This window comes from Tiliqua scincoides, chromosome 1, assembly GCF_035046505.1.
Source record: "Tiliqua scincoides isolate rTilSci1 chromosome 1, rTilSci1.hap2, whole genome shotgun sequence".
Classification (NCBI taxonomy): Eukaryota; Metazoa; Chordata; class Lepidosauria; order Squamata; family Scincidae; genus Tiliqua; species Tiliqua scincoides.
Window position 1 is genome coordinate 35375801 of NC_089821.1, and position 10654 is coordinate 35386454.

Genomic DNA, 10654 nt, shown 5'->3' on the forward strand with positions numbered 1-10654 from the left:
GGTCCTCTCTCTTCCAGTAGATGTTTCCCAGCCAGCCATTCTTTCTCCACTCATACCCACTCTTCTCCCTCATCCTGCTTCTCTGCGTTCCATCCTCCCCATCTGTCTCTCCTAGTCCTCCTTTTTTCCTCTCCCACCTTTAAAGCTCTGCCCACCAGCTCTCCTGAATGTTTTCTGCTCCAGCACTTTACTGAGCTCAGCAATGATGTCACTGCCAAGCACCAGATAATCTCACAGTGACCCTGGCCTACCACAAGCCACTATGCGTGAACTGCACTGCAGCAGTACCTTAAGGACTTTCTACCATACATATCTACCTCTCTGCTAAGATCGTTGGGGAAGGCTCTGTTCTGTGTACCAAGATTTACTGAGGCTTGGCTGGCACGCACACATGACAAAACTTTGCCTGTGACAGCTTCTTGGATGTAAAACTCCCTGCCTTAGGGAGATTATGCTGCCCTCTTAATTTTTAAAAAGGCACTTAAAAACATACTTGTTTTACCAGGTCGGGGGGGTTGTGGTGTGGTGGTGGAAGAGATTTGTGTCTGTGGTTGGGAATTTGTTTGCTGTTTAATAAAACTAATCAATTTGTTTTAATTGTTCTACATTTTTATTTTACTATTGTTATCTTGGGACTTTTAATGAAATTAATTTAGGGATAAAAATTGAAATAAATGCACACATACCTATAAGCAGCAAATGGTTAAAATAGATTATTATTATTATTATTATTATCATCAGTATTTATATACCGCTTTTCAACAAAAGTTCACAAAGCGGTTTACAGAGAAAAATCAAATAACTAATGGCTCCCTGTCCTAAAAGGGCTCACAATCTAAAAGATGCAAAACACCAGCAGACAGCCACTAGAAAAGACACTGCTGGGGTGAAGAGGACCAGTTACACTCCCCCTGCTAAATAAAAGAGGAGCACCCACTTGAAAAAGTGCCTCTTTACCCAGTTAGCAAGGGTTAATTCAGGTTAATTCAAGATTCAGGTCTTACCCAGTGTTTGTAAAAAAAAATCATTGCGTCCGCCCCCCCCTGTTATTTGTGGACCCTTCATAACCAAGGCAAGATATTTGTTATAGATATTCTAATGCCAGAATCAAAGTATAAAGCATCACAGCAGACACAGTCTTAAGATGACAGTCTACCATAACTAACAGGTGAGTACAGGAGTACAGAGTGGAGCAGTTTATCTCTGCTCATCTCACACAGATTGCTGAAGTGGCATAAGCAAAGACTTACCCCCCCCCCCAACAGCTACATGATCAGGCTACCCACCTCCACTTTCTTACCTACCTGATCTCTTCTTCAGGACTGTGATACCGCCATTGGATTGGCTCACTGGTAGATGTACCTATGTCATCAACACATGACAGGGCAAACTTTACTTTTATTCGATGATAGGGAGACACTTTGTTTGCCTAGGCAAAATTAGAGAGAGAATTGAGAGAACATAAGAGACAATGTAACATGTACTTGCAGAAACAGACCTGTTTTCATGTAAGCTGAATATGGCATTTCTCCCAATGCTTCATTTTTTACCTTTCATTGCACATAAAATTTCTTTGTGACACCTAACCCAAACTCTTCTTAAACTCATGAAAGAAGACAAAGAATCCTTACTGCAAGATTGCGAGACGATATTTCCGCCCTATAACTTCTGACATCTTCCAAGTCCATTGTGGCAACCAAAACTTCCTGAAAAATGATATAAGTATTAGCTTGCTGCAAGATATTGGTCTGGTTCAAATGACCCAACAAGTGATGACTTTAGGCAGTCCCTATCCCCTTCCTAAACCTAGCCAAGCAGGCAGTGACATGGGTTGCTAAGCCATAGCTTTCTGTGACATTTGAACCAGACACCTGTGGTTTAAGCACTTCTCAAGTTTTCAAAATGCTTTCCACTTTAATTAAAGATGCATGCAGTCATTTCCAGAATGTTTTTACGATAAAAGTGACTCAATTAACGGCAACATGATAGCTTAAGTTCCCATAATATGCCACCATTAATACCCAGACATTTAAGAATATGCAGTTTAATAGTCTCACGGACAACTCTCAGCTAAATACATTACCACATCATCCAGGGAAAACTGAAGTCCTTGTGCAACCGTGTCTCCATTCACAGAAATCATGGCGCACCCATCATAGTACAGACGGTCACCATCACAACCTTTCTGATTAGCCAAGACATAGATCCCGCCATTCTGAAAAAGCAACATTAAAAGACAATAAGCCTAACCATTTAAATAGGTGTCACTTAATTGCTGTGAGCAACAGAGAGCTCCAGCTTTGGTCATCACCAAAGCAAGATAGCCAGCTTTACACAACTGTAGCTTTGCAAGTATAATTCTCACGTACAACTTCAACATACTTAATAGCAGCATTATTGGTCTGTTCAGTTCCAAAATTCTGACAGCAAGAGATATTAGCAATTATGTAATTTTCATTCAATAATTTTCCTTCAAGAGTTACCTTTTTTAGAAGGAAGAAAAAGCAAGGCTGGGAGTCTTCCTTCCCCCCCCCCACCCCAACCCACCGCTATGCCTTTCTTCAAACTGTCAGCTGCCCAGGCAGGCAAGCAGAGGGAAACACCCTCTGGCCTCTGCCATTGACAGGAGGTCTAAAGATTGCTGTTGTATGTGTGTGTTTATACGCTATTACTGCAATGCATTTTAACTCACCTTGAAGATCCTTTGGTCAAAAGGCAACTAGGTATAAATACGCTCAATAAGTTGCCGAACCCATATCACCATGTTCACTTCAGTAGAAGTTAATAGCTAACTTACGAAGCTGCCTTATAATGAGTCAGACCACTAGTCTAGCTTGCTGAGTTATCTATTTTGCAAACAGATCACCACCAACTGCAGGTGGTCTCTGATAGCTCTGATCTTTTAATTGGATACTCTAATTTTACATTTTTCCAATATTTTGTATCAATGTCACTAAAACTGAAGAGAATGCTATGCTCAGCATTCCAGCCAACATTCCTAACACTTTTGCTCGAACCAGAGAGTGCAGAATCTTTATTTACATTTGAGACACACAGTTTAACCATTAAATACTGGCTGAGAATATCAGCTGTGGCATATGCAGATTAACTGACAAGTTCTTGGTAAAAAGAAACACAAACAAACAGATACTCAAACAGACTTTCAGAAATCCTAGATTCCTTACTATTAAGTAGTACAATTAAGCTGTCTTAGGGCCCAATTCTATCCAACTTTCCAGCCCTGAGGTAAAGGTAAAGGGAACAAGCGTTCCCTTACCTTGAGGAAGCTTCCATGACAACCCCTCCCACCTTAAGTGACAGCGACAACTGTTGGCACAGTTGCATCAGTGCTGGAAAATTAGACAGGATTGGACCCTCAATTGGCTTCACCAATCAGTGCTATCTCATATGGGCCTTATATATTCCACCTTGAATTATTCTGAAGATAGACAGGATATAAACACACGTATACACAATTTAGAACTGCAGTGATCAATGGTTAAATGCAATAAATGTGTTGATGTACTTGGCATAAGAAAAAATCAAGTAACAGTGAAAGATATCCCAGAAAGAGCTACCTTTGCCATTGCAGAATTCACCAATTCTACTCGGGTATGAGCTTTTCTTAATACATGGTGACTTGCTGAGGAATTTGTGAAGATTTCCACTCCATCTATTCCCATTTCAATATGAGGACTATGAAAACAGAACAGCAAGAAAACAGAGCTCCAGCCATGCTATACAGAATATATATTAAAAATGCTAGAGCACCCACTGAAACCAGCTAGCCTATACCAGGGCGGTGTGAACCCAGGCCCAAAGCCAGATCCAGTATTTGTGCAGATCCATCTGCCCAGTGAGTGGACCTTTCTCTTCTGCTCAGGTGCCGTGCAACATCCTCCTCTTTCGGAGGACAGTGACACTCTGGGCAGTCGTGTCTGTCCAGACGTCCTGTCGTGCAGCCTTCTGGGATGCCGGGCAGACAACGCGACTGCCCGGAACGTCCCTGTTCTCTGAAAGAGGAGGACATCATGCAGCACCTGAGCAGAATGCTCAAATGCGTCCAGGTGGAGACTGCATTTTGGGTGCAAAGCAGACACAAGTTTGAGTGCCGCTGATATACTACCAGAAGGTGCAACTGTATGAAAATCTATTTGGCTCCTAAGCATTTCAACCACTATCAGAGGAGAAGATTGACCTTACAAAACCACAAATGATCTGCAGCTCTGGGATTGCTACTAAATCTAAAGTTATTAAGAATGTAAAATGTATGCAACCAATCAAATTAATGTAAAAAATTCTTTGAACACAGAAGAAGCAACAGAGAATGCTTTAAACACAAAAAGCTCTTCTACACACTGTCATGTTAATGGCTATCCAAAAATGTTTCCAAAACTTCTTTTCCCATATTTACAGGATGATTAATAGGGTGGGGGGTTGGCAGTTTTTGTTCTAAAAAGCAGTTCTGGAAATGCTGATTTTACTTCATCTCCATCCTACCTGGTTGGTGTCCACAGTTCTTCACACATTTCACTCCCTATGCAAGTATCTAAGGTTGCCAGTACTGCATCACCAAATGGAACACTTTCCTAAGACAAGGAAAGAGTAAAGATAGTGTACTGTATATATTGAAGGACAGTTGCATAAAAAGAAAGCAAAATACAATCCAGTAGTACAGAAGTAATGGTCAACACGAATGAAGATATTTAGCCAAAAGTGTACAATAGAGACATTTCTCATATATAATTTGCATCACGATCTCCTATCAAAGGTTTCTGAGATTAAGATGCAACTCTAGTCAAGTCACTGACTTCTGCATGGCTGGGTGTCCAAGGGGGTATGAAGAGAAAATCTAAATCAATTCCAAAGCTTTTATACAAACCTACCTGGTTTTTTTAAAAAAATTCTGTTATACCTCAAAAAAGTCAAAGCAAGAAGGGACACTGGTTATACAAGCATTACAGACACAAGTCAAGCAATTTTTAATGTTTCATCTCCAAGCCATTTGTCCAATATTGCAGAAAGATTTATCAACATAGAAAGAAAACTCCTTACCTGATTTGTTATCTGTTGTATCATCCTGGGAAGATAATATTCTTCCACTTGCCTAAAAGACAAGTTATACTACAAATAAATGTTTTTTTTAAATACCATGCAAGTACTATATTTAAAAAATACTTTGTTTCATGGTTTTACTACATATTTTCAATAAGCATATCCTTTTAATGAGTTTTCTAACTTTCAGAAAATATAGGCAGAGTTCCAATCATTTATGAAAGAGAAGCAAGAACTTGTTCAAAAACTGGCCTGTATAACTTATGACCTGCCAAGCCAAATGCAGTTTCATAATCCCAGGCAGGCAGCAAAAGCACAAAAATTTGTGTACAACTCTGTGGAATTCCCTCCCTCTTACTCTATGAACTGCTCCCTCATTAGAGGCTTTCCAGATAATCTCTCTCTCTCTCTCTCTCATAGATATAGATATGGATATAGATATATGAGAGAGAGATTAATTATTAGTTGAGCTACCAAAATTGGCAGGCAGGATCACTTTGGTTTGGTACATTGTACTACTACAAGCAGTAGTAGATCTAATACAAAGTGTGCAATAATATTTAAACATAATGAAGGCAAAAAGACATACCGTACAGTACACAGAAGCAGCTCTTAATTTTTCTTTTCTCAGGATCTTGAGAAATCACGTGACAAATCATTTTAAGTATCTTGACTTGTAGTGGCAAACATCAGTTCTATCAAACAACTCTCATGGGAGGAAGTGGTAAGAACAGAGCTTACCGTGGTCTGATCCAAGGAGTGAACCATCTCATTTCCCTGTAATTTCCTGTATTTGCCAGAGCCATCTTTGGTCTTATCAGAAGAATTTTCCTTGAATAAAAATAAAGCTACCATGATGATTTGCTGATCAACAAAGCAAGAAAGTTAGAGCTTGAAAAGTTTGATTCATGCAGGATGTAGCCAAACACATTTTCAAGATCTATTTGTTTCAATGGGAGACCATTAAATAAGTGCTCAGCTCCCGCAATGAAAATTAAAATGTATCCTTAGACACAGGCACTCCAAAAGCATCAAGCAAATGTGTCCTTAAAAGGAATACATGGATGGAAAAGCAGTCACGTACTTGTTTAGAAAGAGGACTCTACAATTGTAGCGAACATTTCGGTGCATAACAGGCCTGCAGAAGTAAAAAAGAGTGATTGCATATATTAAGAACTTTAGGTAAAGAGGATGAACAGAACCACAATCTAGTTTTTTAGTTATCTTTCATGAAAATACAGCACATGCATGTCTCACATCACTTGGTGATGATTCCCAGCAGAACATGTGAGTTGTAATTAATCTGTAGAAGTCCTTGCCTCAGGGTGCTGTGATGGCAAGTAGCCTAGAAGCCTTTAAATGGGGATTGGACAGATTTATGGAGAAAAAGTCCATCACAGGTAGCAAGTCATGATGACAGTATGCAATCTCCAGGTTTTAAAGATTGCCTGTCTCTGAATGCCAGGTGCAAGGGGGGGTCACAACAGGATACAAGACAAAATGTTGGACTCACACACTGCTGGAGTTTGGAGGGAAAGCTGTAGGATTCCCCTGCACACCACAGCAGCCAATGCAGGGAAGGAGGTAGGGAAGGCAGGGCAGATTGGGGGACGAACAGAACAGGGGAAAGCGGGGGAGGTTTTCTGCCAAGAAGGCCACTGTACATTATAAATACTGTTACACTTACATCCCAACATCACATATTATGTCTTGTGTAGCAGGAGATTCCAAAAGCTTCGCCAAAACTTGAAATGAGTGCAAGAGAGTATCCGATTCATAATAATGATCTGAACAGCCATAGCCACTGCACGGTAAAGAGGAGAAAGGAGCAAGGATTAGATGATGTAAATTACACATCAAAGAGAAAATTCTGAGTTACGCTACACAAGTGGAATTTCCTAAAGTGATATCTCTTCCATGTAGGAAACTGTATCTACTTCACATACACACAGCAGAGCAAGTGCATGTGCCTGCACCATCACGTGTATAAGTGCCAGGACAGCCCCAACAGATAGAAGGTTCCCGAGTGCAAATATATGACAAAACAGACACATGTGCGCTGAAATGAGACGATGGGCACAGAAGACAGACACAATTTGATACCTCTGCACAAAACTGTGATATTAAAAATCACTTATGCAGATGAAGTCCCACTGCCTATAGTAAAACTAAATCAGTGTAAGACGATGGTTACAGTTTGCTTATTTTAAGTATTTATATTCCACCTTTACTCTCCCACAAGGGAGGCATTCAAGGTAGCTCACAACTGTGCTAGTACACCTATCAGTCTACCTGTGCAATCTATGAACTACTGTACTACCTCTGACCCCCTGCATAGAGTTCATTTAGGATTCTTGTACAAATGAGCTGCTGTAAATTAAGTAAATAAAAATAAACTACTGCTTTTCTCAACATAACTTAAGAAAAGAGACTTACCATGCAATCCTAGGCATCTCTACTCAGAAATAAATCCCACATGGACTTACTCCCCATTTATAGTTCAAAATATTATCAGATAACTCCAATTAGCAAAGAAGGCTTCAATTGTTTCCATCTGCATCCATGCTACAGCCATCCATGCCTTTGTTTGCTACACCAAATGCCTTCACTTTCCGCCAGCTTCTCTTTGCCAGAGTTAAAATGGTATGGAGCAGCATAGAAAATGCTTTGCTTACTTTAAATTAAAGAAATCACTTAATTAAAAAGCATTATTTAATGTTCCATTATCCATTTGGAACCTTCAGTATCTGTACTCGCTTTCCATTACTTCACAAGAATAGTTCAAGATGCTTATTTTTGATGAATGACAATTCATATGACATGGTGCTACATGCCTCAATTTTCTACAATCACCAGTCAGCTGAAGCTCCCTTTTTAATGGGTCCTCTATGCCCCCCACAAAAAAATCTAGGAGAAGAGAAAAAAAGAAAAGGTATTCTTATGGCTGCTCCCCTGCTGCAGATTATTCCCATTACTATATTTGGGCAAATCTGAATATGCAAGTCATATTTATTTTATTTGCCTAACAGTACCTAAAGGAATGGGATTACTCCAGTTATATATCCTTGCACCTGCTCTTCTGCCAGGTGTATTTGATATTGTTGGTATCCATCTTCACCCTAAAGGCTTGGTAGGTTAGAAAATAAGGTGACAGAAATGTAGCTTAAAATAGTAGATTGCACTCTATAAGAGAGAATCTTTTTCCAAGAGGAGGTATTGCTGTTGACTATGCACTCTTCCTCTATTTTCCTAAGGAGCAACATATGTTTTCAGTACCTAGAGGCACAGCATAAATAGAAGGTGCGAAGAAAATCTCACCAGATTTCAAGTTCTGGTCCAAGTCGGTATCTTGCTCCCTTGGATTTAGCAATTTCAATACCTAAAACATTTAAACAACAAATGTTAATCTTTCCCGAGATGTGCTGGCAAGGGAAGATCCCATATTTTGGTTTATAGCCTATGTGCATATCGCCATGCCACAAAGCACAGAAATAGCACACAATGGCAAACCAAGTTTCTAGTCCTGATGACTGCAAGATTTTATTTATTTCTATCTGGATGTATAGCCTGCATATCATTTACAATTGTAACACAGCTTATAAAACAAATGAGATGGTATGAAATTGCAGGCAAAGCTATTTAAATACATAAAACACAGTTTTTAAAACTCACAGCAGCAGAAGAGTAACTAAAGCCAAGCTACTATTAGCTTTTAGATCTGTGTAAAACTTTCTGAAACAAGAACACTTTTAATTCCATGTGAAAAAGTAAAAGAGATACCGTCCTCAGAAAAGGAGTTCCATAGGTGTGCTGCTGCTTTTGATAAGGCCCTCAGTCTGATAGCTATCAACCTAAGGCCTAAACCTACTCAACTTTCCAGCACAGATGCAGAAATGCCAATGGGTGGAGAGGCAGTCACAGAGGCATCCTTAATGTAAGGGAATGTTTGTTCCATTACCTTGAGGCTGCTCTGGCGCTAGAAAGTTGAATAGGTTTGGGCCCTCAATTTTTCTTACTGGTTAACCAGAGTTTTAGGGGGCCCACTGCCTATCTCAAGATATACTTGCATATATTCAAGTACAGCACTGCATTCTGAAGTCTCAAAAACCAAAAAGGTCCAGTTGACTAACTATATCCAGAATTGGGAGAAGGCTTTAGTACCACACAAAACTCTTTGTCCCACCTTCCTGCTAGCACAGTGGTTCCCAAACTGGGGTACATGTAACTGCAGGAGTACTAGCCAGGACCTTTAGGGGCACCTGAAAAAAAAACTGAGTAATAGCAGAAAAAGGCAGGTCTGTATTAGAATGCCTTGTAGGGCTGACAAGGCAGGAAGGAAGCTGGCTGGCTGGCAGTGAAAGTCCCAGCAACTGCTAGCTACTGGTCATCATTAGTCAATGGCAACTATATTAATTACAAACATTTTGCTGACATGAGGCATACAATTTATGGAAATGGTCTGCCAAGGGATACACAAGTGAAAAATGTTGGCAACCACTGTACTAGTAAAACCAGAAAACAGAATATGCTGATATGTTCTGCTGTATTTGCATGGTTTATGCAAACCAACTTTAATGGATGTAGAATTGGGATTACCTTGGCACACAGCTATATACAGTATTTTAAATTACGTATGACTACCTCGTATACAGCTCAGGAGATCAATTCACAGGAATACTATGCAACTACAACTAGTGCCGGATAAGGTGGCATCACAAGGTAAGATGTTTCTCAACATTCATCCTCCACCGTAGCATTTCACATGGTCCACCTATTCAAAGTGCCACCAGAAGTAACTGGTGATGACATCACTGCCGGATTTTGGGTTGGCATTTTGGATGACATCACTTTTGGGTTGAGAGGACAGAAGCAATGTGACAAACACCAGTAAGAGGCTCAGGGTGGACGGGCGGGCTTTTTCAAGTGCAGAAAAGCATGTTTTGGAGCCTCCTAACACTGTTTGTTGTGTTGCGCTCCTGGTCTCACTGCCGGGCAGCAGGTGTCCTGGGGTCCTGCGAGAACCACCAGATACCACCAAGAGTACTACTGGTGGCACCCGTACCACTGGTTGAGAGACACTGCAAAAGGAAGATCAAGAGGCTACTGTGCTTGCCAGCCTTGAAGCAGCCCTGAAGGAGTCATCACCCAGGACTCTTGGGCTTACTTTTCAAGATCCTGTCCAAATTGCCCTCGAAATCGAGCGCCCACTGATTCAAGGCGCAGGTGGCCACTGTCACCGTCCTCCCCATCCTGCCTCCGCCAGCGGGTTCCCCTGGCCAGCTTCCTGGGCGGGCTCAATGGAACGTTGACAGCCAATGGAACGTTGAAACTCCCTTCTTGCAAAACCAGCCCGGGCTGCTGCAGCCTCCAGTTCCGTCTCTCTCTATGCGGAGCCCGAGAACTAGAAAAAGGCCAGAGAGACGCATCTCATTGCCTTGGGAAGGAATTAGTGGAGCAGCCCTTTTGCAATGTCCCCGGGGAGGAGGGAGTGAGAACCAAGGATGACCAGATGCAAAGGGGGACAGAGTGCCTGCACCTTTAACCGTTGTACAGATGAGGGGATTTGGGCAGAAGCAGATCAACATGGAAGGGTTTAAAA

The 10654-nt window shown here is 41.0% G+C and overlaps 1 protein-coding gene across 1 annotated transcript in view; it reads right to left on the reverse strand.

Moving 5' to 3' along the window:
• The window catches only part of NADSYN1 (NAD synthetase 1), a 30978-nt gene extending 20643 nt beyond the window's left edge, over positions 1 to 10335 (reverse strand). Inside the window, exons 1-11 of the mRNA XM_066631716.1 lie at positions 10220 to 10335; positions 8374 to 8434; positions 6743 to 6859; positions 6140 to 6193; positions 5797 to 5886; positions 5056 to 5107; positions 4501 to 4589; positions 3579 to 3696; positions 2084 to 2215; positions 1632 to 1706; positions 1305 to 1429 (exon numbers count right to left, since the gene is read on the reverse strand). Coding sequence (XP_066487813.1) covers positions 1305 to 1429; positions 1632 to 1706; positions 2084 to 2215; positions 3579 to 3696; positions 4501 to 4589; positions 5056 to 5107; positions 5797 to 5886; positions 6140 to 6193; positions 6743 to 6859; positions 8374 to 8434; positions 10220 to 10304 — 998 coding nt within the window. The 5' untranslated portion in view covers positions 10305 to 10335. The remainder of the gene's footprint in view (positions 1 to 1304; positions 1430 to 1631; positions 1707 to 2083; positions 2216 to 3578; positions 3697 to 4500; positions 4590 to 5055; positions 5108 to 5796; positions 5887 to 6139; positions 6194 to 6742; positions 6860 to 8373; positions 8435 to 10219) is intronic.
• Between the last annotated feature and the right edge of the window lie 319 nt (positions 10336 to 10654).